Source organism: Oryctolagus cuniculus, chromosome 15 (genome assembly GCF_964237555.1).
Source record: "Oryctolagus cuniculus chromosome 15, mOryCun1.1, whole genome shotgun sequence".
NCBI classification, from domain to species: Eukaryota; Metazoa; Chordata; class Mammalia; order Lagomorpha; family Leporidae; genus Oryctolagus; species Oryctolagus cuniculus.
In genome coordinates this window covers 6,607,727-6,624,854 of record NC_091446.1, presented here as the reverse complement: position 1 = coordinate 6,624,854, position 17,128 = coordinate 6,607,727, and the positions used below count along the sequence as shown (strand labels likewise).

The following is a 17,128-nucleotide window of genomic DNA, read 5'->3' as shown; positions in this document are numbered from 1 at the left end:
ATCCAGCTCCCTGCTAAAGGCTCAAAAAAGCAGTGGAAGATGGTTTAAGTGCTTGGGATCCTGCCACCATGTGGAAGACTCAGACGAAGCTCCTGGCTTCTGGCTTTGGCCTGGTTCAGACTTGGCCATTGTGACCATTTGGGGAATGAACCAGCTGATGAAAGATCCCCCTCCAACCTTTCTCTCTCTCTTCTCCCCCTCTTCTTCTCCCTGCCCAGAAAATTATGTCTGATTGATTTTTACTGTTGTATTTTTCTGGAAACAGAAATGCAGAACATGAATTAGAGTAGTTGAATTAACAGCAGGAGATTAGTTGAATAAATTATGTAAATATAAATAAGAAATACATGATTGTAAATATATACAATATAACTGTCAATTTACAGTTAAAAATGAAAAATACATGGTGTATATATAATGGAATATATAGTCATTGAAGTGAATTTGGGTAATACCCATTTAAAGGTTTTAAGATTTATTTATTTGAAAGGCAGAGTTACAGAGAGGCAGAGGTATGTATGTAGAGAGAGGTCCTCTATCCGATGGTTCACTCCCCAGATGGCTGCAACGGCCAGAGCTGTGCCGATCTGAAGCCAGGAGCCAGGAGCTTCTTCCAGGTCTCCCATGTGGGTGCAGGGGCCCAAGGACTTGAGCCATCCTCCACTGCTTTCCCAGGTCATAGCAGAGAGTTGGATCGGAAGTGGAGCAGCTGGGACTCGAACCAGCACCCATATGGGATGTCAGCACTGCAGGCAGTGGCCTCACATGCTATGCCACAGCGCCAGCCTTAGATTTATTTTTTACTTATTTGAAAAGCAGAATTAGAACGAGTAGGAGAAACAGAGAGAGAGAGATCTTCCATCTGCTGGTTCACTCCCCAAATGCCCATAACAGCCAGGGTTGGACCAGTCCAAAGCCAAGAGCCAGGAGCTTCTTCCAGGCCTCCCACGTGGATGTAGGGGCCCAAGCACTTGGACAGTCCTCCGCTGCTTTCTCAGGCACATTAGCATGGAGCTGTATGGGAAGTGGAACAGCTGGGACTTGAACTGCTGCCCATATGGGATGCTGGCACTGCAGGAAGTTGCTTAACCCACTATTCCACAGGGTTGGCCCCTTAAAATTTATTATTTGAAAAGCAGAGTAACAAAGAGAGGGAGAGAGATCCTCCATTCGCTAGTTCACTCCCTAAATATCCACAACGGCCAGAGCTGGGCCCATCTGAAGCCAGGAGCAGCCAGGAGCTTCTTCTAGGTCTCCCACATGGGTGCAGGGGCCAAAGGACTTGGGCCATCTTCTACTGCTTTCCCAGGCCACAGCATAAAGCTGGATTGGAAGAGGGGCAGCCGGGACTAGAACCGGCGCCCATATGGGATGCTTGCACTGCAGGTGGCAGCTTTACCCGCTACGCCACAGCGCTAGCATTTATGTAAAAGAGGGAAAGATTCTCATGTGGTGGTTCACTCCCCACTACCTGCAAAAGCCAGGGCTTGGCCAGACCCGAGCCAGGAGCCAAGAACTCAGTTTGGGTCTCTCATGTGTGTGGCAGGGACTCAGCCACTTGAGCCATCACCAGTGTCTCCCAGGAAGCACACTGGCTCATCTGGGACACAAACTCAGGCACGCTGGCATGGAATGTGGGCATCCAAAGTAGCGCATATATAACCTCTAGGCCAAGTGCCCACCCCACACAGTGCTCTTAAACTGTCGAGGAGAGAGGATGAGCGTGTGTGATGGAGGCTCTGAGACTTTCCAGGAAAACAGTGACAGGGATCGCTTTGGTCCTCAGGCTTTGAGCAAAGGGGAAGGTGGAGGGAGAGGAGGCCCTGGGATGACGAGGCCTGCATTCTGCAGCCCAGGCCTCTGCCGGTCAGATCCCTCAGCCTTTCCGAACTCTGGTTTCTCTGCCTGTTACAGAAATAATGTTAATGATGATGATAACAGTACTTGAGAAGATTGCTTTGAGACTTATATGAATCAACAGGAAAATGTCTGCAGTGACACAGCACCGTGCAGCTGTAAAGCGGTCGGTGGTGACCGCCCTGTGCTGACAGTCAGCTCCACTGCCTTGCTGCTGTTTTCCAGAATGTTCAGGTTGGCCGTGTATTGCGCTGACGAGAGGCTGTAGAGACCCAGCTAGGCAGTGTGACAGTGTTCTTCCTGTTTTCACCCAGGACTGCAGCAGGCCGTGCTCAGCAGGCAAGTGCCATCGGAAGGTCTGGAACCTGTGTTCAGTCCTCGGCTGCCCTATTCTGGGTTTGCAGCTGAAGGTAGAAGTACGCTTGGGGATACAGAGGCCTCTGATCCTCCTCCCCCGTATTCTGATTTTCACCCCAACAATCAAGAAAGTGCTCCGAGCCATTCCCACATGGAGAGGAGCGTCTTTATGCCTCGACCTCAAGCCGTGGGCTCCTCCAATCACGCTTCCACCAGTGCCGGACTGAAGTATCCTGGAAGCGGAGCAGACCTCCCTCCTTCCCAGAGAGCAGCTGGAGACAGTGCTGAGGAGTTGGACGACAGTGATTACGAGAATCTGATTGACCCTGCAGAGCCCTCTCATAGCGAATATTCACATTCGAAGGACTCGCAACCCGGGACACATCCCAGTGAGGACCCCAGGAACACTCAGACCTCCCAGATTTAGCTAGACAAAAGACGCTCTCTGTGTAGCACTGCTTCTCTTAATTGTTTGTTGAGAGAGTTGTTTGAGGACTGACTCTGGGGGAGAGCTGCCTTCTCAGATACCTGACTCCCGAGGAGAGCCCTCGCGCACAGAACTCCTAAGCCTCCATCCCTGGTCCTCGCCCTCGGATGCAGCGTGCAGGTTTCACAACAGAATCATTAAGATAATCAAATTGTCCTAATTCTGGTGCGACTCATGGATGTACTGGTAAATTTAGGCAAAGCAAAACTTATCAGCATAGTTTCTGTTCTTTAAAATAAATTGGAAATTAGAGACTAAGCACAATTAGTCTATAAATGTTCTATAAATCAAAAACTTACCTCTTGCACTATCATGCCTTGAAATTTACTTTCTCAAAGGGAAATGAGTTTAGCAGCAGCCTTCAAAGAACTTCTTTCTATGATGAGCCAAATTCATCTTTGCCAGAAAAGAAATTTTGTTAATTCCAAGAAGCCTGATTGGAACAGATCAGATGCACCTTCTCTTATCTGCATGACTTTGTGAGATTGAAAGAGAAGGCTTTGTTTCAACTTTTTCTACTAGCCTGATACGTATTGTCACTTAAAATGGTTGCCTTTTAAAAAAAAATGTAGAAAAACTAATTACCAGTAGGTAATCATCCAAATAAGTATGTCATAAAATAAATAAATGAATTATTTTTCTCTTGGCGGCTGACAGTGACAGCTGTGTTGCATGAGCACACTTGTGGTCTCTTCTGGAGTTGTAGAGGGAGGGCACAGCAGTGCAGAGCAGAGGGAGCTATGGACCAGACCCGAGTCCTACGGCGAGCGGATCCCGGAACGGTGGATTTCGCTGAGCTCATGCTCATTTAGGTCTTCCGACAAATCCTAGTGTTAGCTTTATTTGTGGAGGAGAGACATTTTTGTGTGGGAATCTTGGTGAATAAAGATTCATCTTAAATCTGAATAACCATACTTAAGTTTTTTAAGTTGTCCCTCAGGGGATAATTGTAGAATGTGTAGAGACTGTTGGGATGCACTTATTTTTATTTAATTACTGCTTGTTTTCTAGTTTTGCCCAGAATGTATGAAACCACTCAGAGGGATGTGAGCATGTTGGGCTCCTAGTTTAGAAATGACAGGACCTACTGTGTGTGACAAGGTCAGCCCACGAAGCTAGTCCCTGCTGTGTAACTGCGTTTCCCTAGGACCAGTTAAAACCTGAAAGAATAAGGAGGTCGTTAGAGAGGCTTAAAATCTGGTTCCAGAAACGTAGCTCCATTTTCTAGGATAAACGTTTACTTGCTGAGCGCCACTTCCAACTAAGTGACACGGTATAATATGGACTGAGATGAGATGCTAACACTGCCACTCTTCGATTGCCACTCTCTGGGAGACTGTCTTACCTGCTGTCCCGGTTCTGTTGGCCTTATACCACTGCCGTTTGGTTTGAATCATTGCAGACCTCTTATCTGCAACTGTGTTCCAGTCTTTATCAGCTACCTTCTAGAAGCTTTAGCACCAGTGTGAATTTAATTTTTTTAAGTGCCATTGCCATCTCCTCTGTTCAGATTTTGACATTCAGGAAAATATTTTTATTTTTATGCCATACCAAGATCTACAATGTATACCTGACAAAGCAGTTAAATGTGACAATAAAAACTTATTTAATCATGATACCATTGTTTGAATGTCTGAATCAGCACCCGGCCAGGTCTTGTCTCGGTATGCTCATTCTGCCAGTCTGCAGTAGGTGACAGTTTTTAAAGAGGGCTTTAAATCTCATCTGGATACAGACTTCTTGTCAGGCTGGGTTTAGGGGAAATCCAGGAACACATCCTACTAAATGTTGCTGTTGATTTCAGGGAGAGTGTGTTGCATACCAAGTTGCCTAAAGAACTAAATATGAATTAAGTATAAAACTGGGTCTTGGGAAGGTCTCCTAAAGATACCTTTTACAGAAAAACTGATCTTGTCTGAAGTGGCTCGTGAGCAGGGGGCACCCAGCACAGGGGTGTTGTGGATGTCGATGCTCCTAGCGCACCTTGGAATTATGGGATCATCTTAGAACAAGCACCTGCTGGCCACCAGTGTTCCGGATTCTGTGGGAGCCATTCCAGTTAAATGATGTCTCTCTCCCATCATCCAAAATACCCATTTTAAGCAGGATTTAGTTTCCAACCATTTGCAGAAAAGGAGACTGGATTCTTTTAACTTCTAAGTAGAAGTCTGGAAATGCTTAATTACACATTGTAATTGTTTTTTTCTGGAGTTGAGTGAAAACAAAAAAATGGAATCTTGTCCTCAGATATTCAGGACATATATTTTTAAATTCCAGACACAGTGGGGGCAGTGACAATAACTGCTTTAATAAAGAGATGTAAATGGCTGTCTGTGAGCCCGTTATTTTAAGGAGTGGAAGAATGTAAAATAAAAATACAATAGAAAAAAGAAATAGTGGTTAACTGTTCTGGGTGTGATTTGCCGTGCAGGTTTCATTCCAGTTACTAGATCTTCAGTCTTACAAGTTCTTCATCCTTTCCCACAACAAACTTGAATTCTGCCAGACAGGAAGCCTGGAGGCGAATGGTTCTGCAAATGTGGTGCTAATAAATAATGGAAAATGTTTACTTTTCAGTGTTAAGACAAGCAGATTCCGGGAAAGTTCCGGGTTTTTAACTTAACCATCTTCCTTTTCTGCTACATCCCAAGTAAGACAAGTGTGTCGGGATATTGAATGTATTTAAACTGGCTTCTCTGGGGTTGTTCTGATCCCTGGAGCCCGGGAGAGGGGCACCTTCCAGCAGCGAGGCCTTGGAATATCTACAGGGAGTTGTCGCTCTGAGTGCCAGAGGTTACCTGTGGTCCACAATATCGTACAATACTTAGAAGCAGCCTTCTCTGGGCAAAGATTTAGCAAAAGGAAACCATTGCAGCACGTCTCTGATAGCCTCCAACTGGAGGTAACAAGAATGCCAAGCACAGTGAAATGGTTCGATTCCGGTCCTTTCTTTAGCAGAAATAGTCTCTGCAGCCATTACAGTACTGAAATGGGGCCCAGCGTGTGGTGCAGTTGGTTGAGCTGTAACACTGGCCGCCCCTATTCTAGCACTGCTTCAGGTCTCTGCTGCTCGGCTTCTGATTCACCTCCCGGCTAATGCACCTGGGAAAGCTGCAGAAGACGGCTCAAGTGCTTGGACTCCTGCCAACACGTAGGAAATCCGGATGGAGCTCCTGACTCCTGGCCCAGCCCTGTCCATTGGAGCTATTTGGGGAGTGAACCAGCGGATGAAAGGTTCTCTCTGTTACTTTGCCTTTCAAATACATTTATATACATATATGTTTACACACACACACACACACATAAATTTCTCAACTTGGAAAGGTGGTTTCTATACACTACACGAAGCAGTTTTCCAAACAGTATGGGAGATACAATCTGACATTTGTGGGGGAAAGATCCACACGGGATTGTTCTTTGTGGGGGATGATCTGGAGGGGTGGATACTCGCCTGGGTCATGGCAGCACCGGTGATTTTGCCCCAGCTTTCATTTATTTGCATTTTATGATTTTTCTTCAGTGAGAATTTGCATAATGCACTTCTGGAGTGGTGGGTCATTGACTCATGCATTGCTGACCCAGACATCTTCCTGGTTCTCTGGGTCTTTTCACCACACTTCAGTTTTCCAGATTTACGGCCACTGTAAAATCAGCCTTGCTGGGGGCCGGCGCTGCGGTGCAGCAGGTTAAAGCCCCAGCCTTCAGTGCCAGCATCCGATATGGGCTCCACTTCCGATCCAGCTCTCTGCTATGGCCTGGGAAAGCAGCAGAGGGTGGCCCAAGTCCTTGGGCCTCTGCACCCACAAGAGAGACCTGGAAGAAGCTCCTGGCTCCTGGATTCAGATGAGCTGAGCTCCAGCCTTTGCAGCCATTTGTGGAGTGAACTAGCAGATGGAAGACTCTCTCTCTCTCTCTGTCTCTTTCAAATAAATAAATCTAAAAAAAAAAAAAAAGCCTTATTGAGGCTGCTTACTTCCATGAAGTCAAATTTTTACCTCATTTCCAGATAAAATCACTTATATTTTGTTTCGCATTGACAACAATTTTATTTTTTCCAAAAATCTGGAACCAATTCAAGTTTTCCTAGTTCAGAATCCTGTTCCTAAGTTTCCAAGAAGCATTTAAATGCCTTTAGCGATTGAAGGTGGTTCCAAACTGCAGCAGTTATTTATAGTTCCTCTAAGGCAGAGTGCTTAGAACAACATGGATTTTTACTCTTAAAATATTTTTTTAAATATTTATTTACTTTATTTGAAAGGCAGAGTTACAGAGAGGCAGAGGCAGAGAGAGAGGTCTTCCATATGCTGGTTCAATCCTCAAATGGCCACAACAGCCAGATCTGGGCCAATCCAAAACCAGGAGCCAGGAGCCAGGAGCTTCTTCCAAGTCTCTAACATGGGTACAGGGGCCCAAGGACTTGGGCCAACTTCTACTGATTTCCCAGGCCACAGCAGAGCGCTGGATCGGAACTGGAACAGCCGGGACTTCAACTGGCACCCACGTGGGGTGCTGGTGTTGCAGGCAGTGGCCTTCCCTGCTACACCACAGCGCCGGGCCATACTCTTAAAATGTCAGAATGAGTTCCTTCATCTTGTGGGGTACTCCACACAATTCATTTATGGTGCTTACTGTTAGCCTTTAGCACAGTGTGTTTATGCTGGGGGTAGCTTAGATCGTATTAAGTATTAGGAGGTACAGACCCCATTCATCCAGTCCACATACAAATGAGACTGGGAGGTGTTTGACACCCAAGCAAATATACGCTTGCCTGGGACATTTGCTGTGGCCAACCCGTGTGGGCCCTGCTTGACAGAGTTGGGAGCCACTCACTGGCTCTCAGCTGACAAGAAGCAGATGTGGTCAAGCATCAAAAAGAGCTTGACGGCCGGCGCCGCAGCTCACTAGGCTAATCCTCCGCCTTGCGGCGCCGGCACACCGGGTTCTAGTCCCGGTCGGGGCGCCGGATTCTGTCCCGGTTGCCCCTCTTCCAGGCCAGCTCTCTGCTGTGGCCAGGGAGTGCAGTGGAGGATGGCCCAAGTACTTGGGCCCTGCACCCCATGGGAGACCAGGAGAAGTACCTGGCTCCTGCCATTGGATCAGCGCGGTGCGCCGGCCGCGGCGGCCATTGGAGGGTAAACCAACGGCAAAGGAAGACCTTTCTCTCTGTCTCTCTCTCTCACTGTCCACTCTGCCTGTCCAAAAAAAAAAAAAAAAAAAAAAAAGAGCTTGACAACAGTTTCGGGGTGTGTGTTGGGGGGAGTGCAGAGGGATTGGAGGACAGTAAGTAACCACTCTAGAAATAGCTCTCTGGTACATAAGATGGGAAGAGAAGGATTTTATGCAGCCTGACTCCTTGAAAAGTTCCCCATCTTCTTAACCTGTCACAACCCTGCCGTTGTTTAAAGCCCAGCCCGAATGTCAGCTCCTTTAGAAAACCTTGCTGAGTCACGGGGAGGATTGTGCCATCCTCCACTGCTTTCCCAGGTGCATTAGAGGGAGATGGATCGGAAGTGGAGCAGCCATTACCCGAACTAGCGCCCGTACGGGATGCTGGTATCGCAGGCAGCGTCTTTACCTGCTACACTGCAACACTGGCCCCATTCAACCATTTTTACTTTTTCAACTTTAATAATCAGAATATCTATCTCTTGCAGACCTAAAGAAAGTACTAACATCTCTGTTGGAATAATATTAAAGCTACTTCTCTTTAAGTATAAAAATATTTCTTGTTTTTAAAAAAGATTGATTTTGAAAGAGTTAGAGAGAGAGATGGAGAGAGAGAGAGATCTTCCATCTGCTTGTTCACTCCCCAGATGGCTGCAATGGCCAGCACCGGTCCAAGTGGAAGCCAGGAGCCAGGAGCTTCTTCTGAGTCTCCCACTTGGGTGGCAGAGGCCCAAGTACATGGGCCGTCATCCACTGCTTTTCCCAGGCCATTAGCAGGGCATCGGATCAAAAGTGGAGGAGCTGGGACAGGAACAGTGCCCATGTGGGATACCGCCATTACAGGCAGTGGCTTTATCCACTAAGCCACAATGCTGGTCCCCAAGCAGTTCTTTTATCAAATGTTTACTCCTCTCTTACCAGTTCTATTAAAGATAAGGGATGGGCATTAGTTAAGGCCCCACATCCCACCCTGGAGTGCCTGGGTTCTGTTCCCAGCTCTGGCTCCTGTTCCTGCTAATGCAGGAATCAGCCTCCTGCCGTGGCAGACCCTGGGGAGGCGGCAGGGATGACTGAAGTGCTGCGTCCCTGCCCATGCACGTGGAAGACCCGGGTTGAATCCCAGGTTCCCGGGTTCAGCCTGGTCCAGCCCAGCTGTTGTAGGCATTTGGGGAATGGATTAGCAGACAACAGATGTCTGTCTGTTTGCCATTCTAAACACATACATACATAACTCTCTGCCTTTCAAACAAAAAAAATAGATAAATAAACAAAAGTGTGGGTGTTGTGGTGCTGTGGTTAAGCCACCACCTTGGGATGCCCGCGCGCCGTATCAGAGTGCCTGATCTCATCCACTGCACCTTTCTGATCCAGCTCCCTGCTGATGTGCCTGGGAAGGGGTGAAAGTTGGCTGCAGCTGGTTCTGTCCAGTTCTGTCAAGGACCTTGGGAAGACAGCTTAGCAGATTCGCTAGCAAAAGCAACTGTGCAACAGGAAGGAAAAGAACTATTGTGTGTTGTTAGAATGTGGGGCAGCCCTGGCAGCCGCTGTTGCGCTAGGGCATAGGGATTGTCGAGGTCGACTGTGAGAGCTTATGTTTTCAGTGCTGAATAGTATTCCGCTGTCTGTCACAGTTTGCTTATCCATGGTGACCCACAGTTGTGTGGCTGAACGCGAAAGGGGATAATTTGTGGTGGGAGAGGCCCTGTTGCTGAATGCGGATGAGGGCTGGTCCTGGTCCTTAGGTCTGGGGGAATAGAGGCACAGACCTGAGACCCCACTTTAAACCGTGTTTCGGCCGGCGCCGCGGCTTAATAGGCTAATCCTCCACCTGCGGCGCCGGTGCACCGGGTTCTAGTCCCGGTCGGGGCGCCGGATTCTGCCCCGGTTGCTCCTCTTCCTGTCCAGCTCTCTGCTCTGGCCCAGGAGTGCAGTGGAGGCTTGGGCTCTGCACCCACATGGGAGACCAGGAGAAGCACCTGGCTCCGGGCTTCGGATCAGCGTGGTACGCCGGCTGCAGCGGCCACTGGGAGGTGAACCAATGGAAAAAGGAAGACCTTCCTCTCTGTCTCTCACTGTCCACTCTGCCTGTCAAAAAATAAAATAAAAAATAGAAAATAAAAAAAAAACATATTTCAGGGTGTAACATGCATTCCAACACTGAGTTATGCAAACTTCTGCACCTTAGCTTACTCACTTTGTTTTTTAAGATTTATTTTATTTATTTGAAAGACAGAGTTTTATAGAGAGGTAGAGCCAGAGAGAGACAGAGAGGTCTTCCATCACTGGTTCATTCCCCTGATGACCGCAATGGCCAGAGCTGAGCTGATCTGAAGCCAGGAGCCAGGAGTTTCTTCTGGGTCTCCCACATGGGTGCAGGGGCCCAAGGACTTGGGCCATCTTCTACTGCTTTCCCAGGCTATAGCAGGGAGTTGGATCAGAAGTAGAATAGAAGTAGAGCAGCCAGGACTTGAACTGGTGCCCATATGGGATGCCAGCACTGCAGGTGGCGGCTTTACCTGCTGTGCCACAGTGCCGGCCCCAGCATACTCACTTTTAAAATGGGGTGACGCTAACACCCAGCACTGCCTGCCTCACAAGGTTACCCTGACAGTTACTCCAAGAGGACCAAGGGAAGGGCTGTGAAAGTCACACACAGTGCCCTGAAGGAACCATTATCCCAGCAAGCCCTGCCTTCCCTCCTCACTCTGCCCCTCTGGTTGGTTAACTTCTGGTTCTCGGATCAAAGCCCAGAGCAGATGCCTTCCCAAGAAGAGAGAGACGGAGAGACTTCTGCTCCCAGGGGAGGCAGGCACCTGGGACCTTCTCCCCACCCCAGGGTCCACCGACATCTAGTGGGTCTGCCCCGAAGGCTCTGGGAACGGGCGCTCAGCCAGGTTTAGGCCATGAAGGCCTCCCCCTGCTGTGCGCTGGGAGCCCGCCCTCCCCTCTCAGCAGCTGTTCCTTGCAAATGTGCGGGCGTTTTCATACACCCGATGGCTGGGGCCTCTCTGCAGCCCTGGCCCAGGCCTCGCAGCAAGGACACAAGGCTACCGCGCCCATCCTCCTCCGCTCCTTGACACTTCTCACAAATGCCTTCGGGCTGAAGTCCAGCGGCATCTTGACAGTGAGGGGAGTTTCGTGCAGGAACTGCCCCTGCTGAGGGCTGCCCACTCGCCCTGCTTTGCTGGGGACCTCCTGGTCCAAATCCCAGGCCCTGGAAACTCCTCCAGGGCGTTGGTCACCTTTTTTTTTTTTTCTTTTTTCTTTTTTAAGATTTATTTATTTATTTGCAAGCCAGAGTAACACAGAGAGAGGAGAGGCAGAGAGAGAGAGAAGTCTTCCATCCCATGGTTCACTTCCCAATTGGCCACAATGGCCGGAGCTGTGCCGATCCGGAGCCAGGAGCCAGGAGCCTCCTCCGGGTCTCCCACGTGGGCACAGGGGCCCAAGGACTTGGGCCATCCTCTGCTTTCCCAGGCCACAGCAGAGAGCTGGAATGGAAGTGGAGCAGTCGAACCTGTGCCCATATGGGATGCCAGTGCTTCAGGCCAGGGCGTCAACCCTCTGTGCCACAGCGCCAGCCTCATGCTCTCTTGTCTAAACGAAAGGATCTATGCCTGTGCCATGACATAGGAGGTTAAGCTGCCACCTGTGGTGCCTGCATCCCATATGGGCGCCAATTGGAGTCCCAGCTGCTCTCCTTCTGATCCAGCTCCCTGCTAATGGCCTGGGAAAGCAGCGGAGGGTGGCCCAAGCAGGGGCTTGGGCCCCTGCACCCATGTGGGAGACCTGGAAAAAGCTCCTGGCTCCTGGCTGTTGCAGTCATTTGGAAAGGGAATCAGCAGATGAGAGATTCTCTCTCTCTCTCTCTCTCTCTCTCTCTCTCTCTGTCCGTCTCTCTCTCTGTAACTCTGCCCTGCAAATAAATAAGTAAATCTTTAAAAATAAAATAAACTCAAGGATCCAATGGCATTTGAGGAATGCTGGGCCCGTGGAAGGTGCCTATGGGAGAAACTGAGAAATCTGGTAGCACCTGGGCCAGCTGGGGCCCGTAGAACTCCAGGTTGGCTGAGGCTCCCTGGAGACCACATAGACAAGGAGAAATGGATGCACTTGCATGAACAGTGACGTTGGGTTCAAGAAAAACCACAGGCAGGAAATCCCCCAGGGAGTAGTGGGTGGAGGACGGTGGAGAAGCCAGTGCTGGCCTCGGAATGTCTCAAGCCAATGGCTCGTCCGAGTAAGCTGGGCAAAAATGGGGCATTTAAGACCTCGCTCTCCTTCCTGTCAGAGCACAGGCACTCTCTGCCCTCTCTCACCTCTCCAGCCCATCAGCTCCGTCTGGCTAGAAGGTTCTCTGTCCACTCAGCCCTGGCTTCTCTCTTGAAGCTCCCCCTCCCCACAGCTCTCCAGGGAAGCTCCGAAGTTTTCTGCACAAACTCACTCCTTGTTTAATGGCAATGGAGACCATGGAGTGGTGACCTCTGGGGCCTCTCGGGGCCACCTCCCCACCCTCCCACCCCCGAGTTCTGGAGCTAGTTGAGAACAATGAGCATGGGTGTTAGATCCACCTGGAGTTTGAATCCCGGCTCTGTCATTGCCTTAACTGTGTGCCCGGAGGCAAGTTGCTCAGCCTCTCTGAGTCTCTGTAGGCGCTGATGGATGGTAATCCCTCTTTCGCAGGGGTGTCGTGAGGCTTAAGAGAGAGCCTGCAAACAGAGCCCAGAAGACAATGAACAATGGCAGGTTGTGGCTACTGCTGTCTGGAACAAAGCCTTTGTCCAAGAAGCACAGCCGTGTGGAGCTTGGGTAAGTGGGCACTGTCCGCTTAGAGCCCCTGTGGTCAGAGCCCTGTGCAGGGGGACCCGTGAGAGAGCCTGGCTCAGACCGCCACCTCATTGTATCTGTTGTCTACGTCGGACTTTGGGTCTAGCCCAGCCCTACCCAATGGAACTTTCTGTGATGGAGAAAGTGGTCTACAGCTGCACCATCCCACCCAGGGACCACCAGTCACGTGTGACTGCTCAGCGCTGGAAATGTGGCTAGCAAGACGAAAGAACTGAGTTTTAGATTTTTGCTCAGTTCTGACTAATTTAAATGTAGGTGTCAGTAGCTGCACGCCGCGTGGCTAATGGCTCCCACATTGGGCAGCATGGGGCACTGACCCCTGTTTCACAAGCAGGAAATGGTAGAGACAGAGTAGCACAGTAAGATGCCCAAGGTCACGGAGCTAGGGACAGGAACAGAGCCGAGGCCCCCTGCCTCCTCGTGGAGCTGCGTCTGCTCCAGACCGTGACCGACCGAGTGTCAGCTGGGGGAAGGACAGGAGAAGGCAGTAAACAAAGAGCAGGTTGGAGCAAACGCTCCGGAGCCCCCGCAGGGCTTGGCACCACGGCCTGCACTGCTCCTTGTGGTGTCCTTGGAGCCGGGCAGGAGGAAGGGGACCTCTTCTGTGGCAGCCACAATCCTGCTGACCCCTGCCCCAACCAGCACACGGCTTTCCCTGCCCTGGCTCTGACAGGAAAGACAGCATTATGGGGAGGTCAAGGCCATCTCCACAGCTCGCACACACATTCCACCGGCTCCCTCCCTTGGCCTGCCCACCCGGAGGTACCCAGGTGGAGGATCAAATTAATCCCCTTCTTTATCCGGAGGCTGGCACTCAAATCTCCACCCACCCAGGGAGAGTGGGCATGGTCACCGTGAGGCTGAGTGACGGCCAAGCCCTCCGGAGAAGGGGTGCTGCGGCAGAGAGCCCTGGCACCTCTCTCCGGCCATCTGTTCCCGACCCAACCCCCGTGAGCGCGCCTTGCAACGGCGGACACGCCGGTGCTGGGAGAGGCTGCCACAGGCGCCCGGAGACCAGGTGGGACCCATTGTCAGCCCTTTTCTGTGGCGTCCCCTTCCCCTCCCGCGCTTGTCTCTCTGCCCCACTGCCCCCTCCCCCTTCCCTCTGCTTCTCTTGCAGTAATGTTTTTATCAAAGAGTAGCGTATACCCAGAGAAGGACACAAGCCAGATCTGCATAACTTGGGGACTCTTCACAACGTGAACCTGCTTATGTCAGTGGCACAAAGAGCAGTGACAGAACACGGCTCTGCATCCTGGAATGTCCCCTTTCCTGTCCCATCTCAGGCTGGTGCCCCCCCCCCCCATGCCTGCCTTCTCTCGACATAAAGTGACCTGGTCTGTCGCTAACTTGTCGACTCCTGTCACTCAGCGTGGTGTTGGTGAGGTCAAGCACGTGTTCAGTCACTGATGGATATTGGAGACTTTTCGGTGTGTGGGAGAATGCGAATGGCACATCCCGTCACACTCTCGTGGTGGGCTTTGGTAAGCGTATGTCATCTTTGGGGCGTGTGTCTGAGAGTGGGTGGCTGGTCTGGCCCTGGACTCCGCCAACGTTTGGCTTCGGTGGGTCCCGCCAACAGTCACACGAGTCCCCTGGTGCGAGGAGAGATCCAGGAACCCCGCCCTCACCCGCTCTTGGTAGCGTCAGAGGAGACACATGAGCCGTTCTCTCTGTGGGCGCCGTGTTTTACAGTTGCATTTCCCTGGCAACTGGCGAGGTTGAACAGTTTTCCGTGTGTTTTTGCCATCTGAATAGCTCCTTTTGAGAAGTTCTTGTATGAGCCTTTTGCTTTTTTTTTTTTCCCTGTTGTGCCGTCTGCCTTTTGCTTACTGGTTTGCAGGAGTTCCTCTATATTCCAAGATCTATGTGTGTACGTGAGTGTGTGCATGTGTGCATACATGCACATATGTGAGTATACCACCAAACATCTTCCTTCTCCCAGTCAGTGGCTTGTCTGTTTACTCTCTGCAAGGTGTTTTGTGCTGCTCAAAAAAATCTTTAATTTTATTTTTTATTTATTTGACAGATAGAGATAGACAGTGAGAGAGAGAGACAGAGAGAAAGGTCTTCCTTCTGTTGGATCACTCCCCAAATGGCTGCTACGGCCGGCTCTGCGCTGATCTGAAGCCAGGAGCCAGGTGCTTCTTCCTGGTCTCCCATGCAGGTGCAGGGCCCAAGCACTTGGGCCATCCTCCACTGCCCTCCCGGGCCACAGCAGAGAGCTGGACTGGAAGAGGAGCAACCGGGACTAGAACCCAGCGCCCATATGGGATGCCGGTGCTGCAGGTGGAGGATTAACCAAGTGAGCCACGGCGCCGGCCCCTCAAAAATTCTTAATGATAATCCAATCCAACCGACCAATTACTTTCCTTTAGAGGGAAGTATTTTTGTATCTTAATTAAGAAATACTTATTTCAAGGTCATGAAACTTTTTTTGGCTAAAAGTATTATTTACTTTTCACATTTTGATGTTTGTGTGTGGTACGAATTAAGGGTCAAATTTTTGTATGTTCTGTGATCTAAGGGGCAGAGCTTAGTTTTTCTCCATGGATGTGCAGTTGATTGACCCCAGCTACTGAAGATGATCCCTGGGGCTGGCATTGTGGAGCAGCAGTTTAAGCTGCTGCTCAGGACGCCTGCATCCCATGTTGCAGTGCCAGGATGAATCCCAGCTCCCTGCTCCTGATACAGCCTCCTGGGAAGGCAGGGGATGATGGCCCAAGTGTTTAGGTCCCTGTCTCCCACATGGGTGCAGGAGCCCAAGTACTTGGATCATCCTCCTCTGCTTTCCAAGGCAACCAGCAGGGAATGAGATTGGGAATGGAGCAGCCAGGACTCACACCGGCACCCACGTGGGATGCCAAGATCACGAGTGGCAGCTTAACCCGCCACACCACAGCGCCGGCCCCCAGCCCATTTATCTTAATGAGGGTCAGCAACAGCTGTTGATACTGGCCATAAACATCCTCGAACTTCTTCTTGGCTCTTTGCATTTCTGCATGAGTTGTAGAATCAGTTTCTCAAATTCTGCATCCCCAATATCATCTGCTTGTTTATTTATTAATATTAAATGGACTGTATATATCAGTTGGGAATAAATAACATATTTACAGTATTGAGTCTTGTAATCCATGAATCAGACATTCTTATATGTGTCAGTTTCTGTGGGTCTTCATTCACTTCTCACAATGCTGACTTGTACTTGTGTTCTGTGTAGAGGTCTCAGCTATCTTTCATTATTTTTTTTAATTTATTTATTTTACTTGAATGTCAGAGTTACACACAGAGAGAAGGAGAGGCAGAGAGAGAGAGAGAGAGAGAGAGAGAGGTCTTCCATCCGCTGGTTCACTCCCCAGATGGCAGCAACGGCTAGAGCTGCTCTGATCCGAAGCCAGGAGCCAGGAGCTTCTTCTGGGTCTCCCACGTGGGTGCAGGGGCCCGAGGACTTGGGCCATCTTCCACTGCTTTCCCAGGCCACAGCAGAGAGCTTGATCAGAAGTGGAGCAGCCAGGTCTAGAACTGGCGCCCATATGGGATGCCGGCGCTTCAGGCCAGGGCTTTAACCCGCTATGCCGCAGTGCCGGCCCCAGAAAGCTTTCAATATTTCACATTCCCTAAGATGTTTACTGTGGGTTTGCAAAGACTATATCAGATTGAAAGATCTATCTTTCTATACTCTTCCATTCCTAATTTCCTTTTAGTGCTTTGATGAATGTATCATTTTATCTAGGGCTGGCACTGTGGAATAGCAGATTAAGCTGCTGTCCGCAGTGCCAGCAGACCATATGGGCACCAATTAGAGTCCCAGCTGCTCCACTTCTGGTCCAGCTCTCTGCTGTGGCCTGGGAAAGCAGTGGAAGATGGCCCAAATGCTTGGGCCCCTGCACCTACATGGGAGACCCAGAGGAAGCTCCTGGCTCCTGGCTTTAGCTGGCCCCAGCCCTGGCCGTTGTGTCCATTTGGGGAATGAACCAGCAGATGGAAGACCTTGCTATCTGACTCTCCCTCTCTCTCTCTTATATATCATTGCATTTTGTGTGCTAATATTTTCCTAAGGGGTTTTGCATCATTATTCATATAAGCAATTCATTAGTAATTCTCTCCTATGATGTCCTTATTAGGTTTTTTTTTAAAAAGATTTTATTTATTTGAAAGGAAAAATTACAGAGAGGCAGAGAGAGAGAGAGAGAGAAATCTATCCACTGGTTTACTCCCCATTTGGCCACAATGGCCAGAGCTGTGCCGATCCAAATCCAGGAACCAAGAGCTTCCTCCGGGTCTCCCACATGGATGCAGGGGCCAAAGGACTTGGGCCATCTTCTACTGCTTTCCCAGGCCATAGCAGAGAGCTGGATCAGAAGTGGAGCAGGTGGGACTAGAACTGGCGCCCATATGAGATGCCGGCACTGC

The 17,128-nt window shown here is 50.0% G+C and overlaps 2 protein-coding genes across 2 annotated transcripts in view; both read left to right on the top strand.

Moving 5' to 3' along the window:
* The window catches only part of ABRAXAS2 (abraxas 2, BRISC complex subunit), a 35,973-nt gene extending 31,656 nt beyond the window's left edge, over positions 1-4,317 (top strand). The window contains exon 9 of the mRNA XM_002722143.5: positions 2,172-4,317. Coding sequence (XP_002722189.4) covers positions 2,172-2,641 — 470 coding nt within the window. The 3' untranslated portion in view covers positions 2,642-4,317. The remainder of the gene's footprint in view (positions 1-2,171) is intronic.
* The window catches only part of ZRANB1 (zinc finger RANBP2-type containing 1), a 125,333-nt gene that overhangs the window by 807 nt on the left and 107,398 nt on the right, over positions 1-17,128 (top strand). Inside the window, exon 2 of the mRNA XM_070057090.1 lies at positions 12,551-12,676. Coding sequence (XP_069913191.1) covers positions 12,600-12,676 — 77 coding nt within the window. The 5' untranslated portion in view covers positions 12,551-12,599. The remainder of the gene's footprint in view (positions 1-12,550; positions 12,677-17,128) is intronic.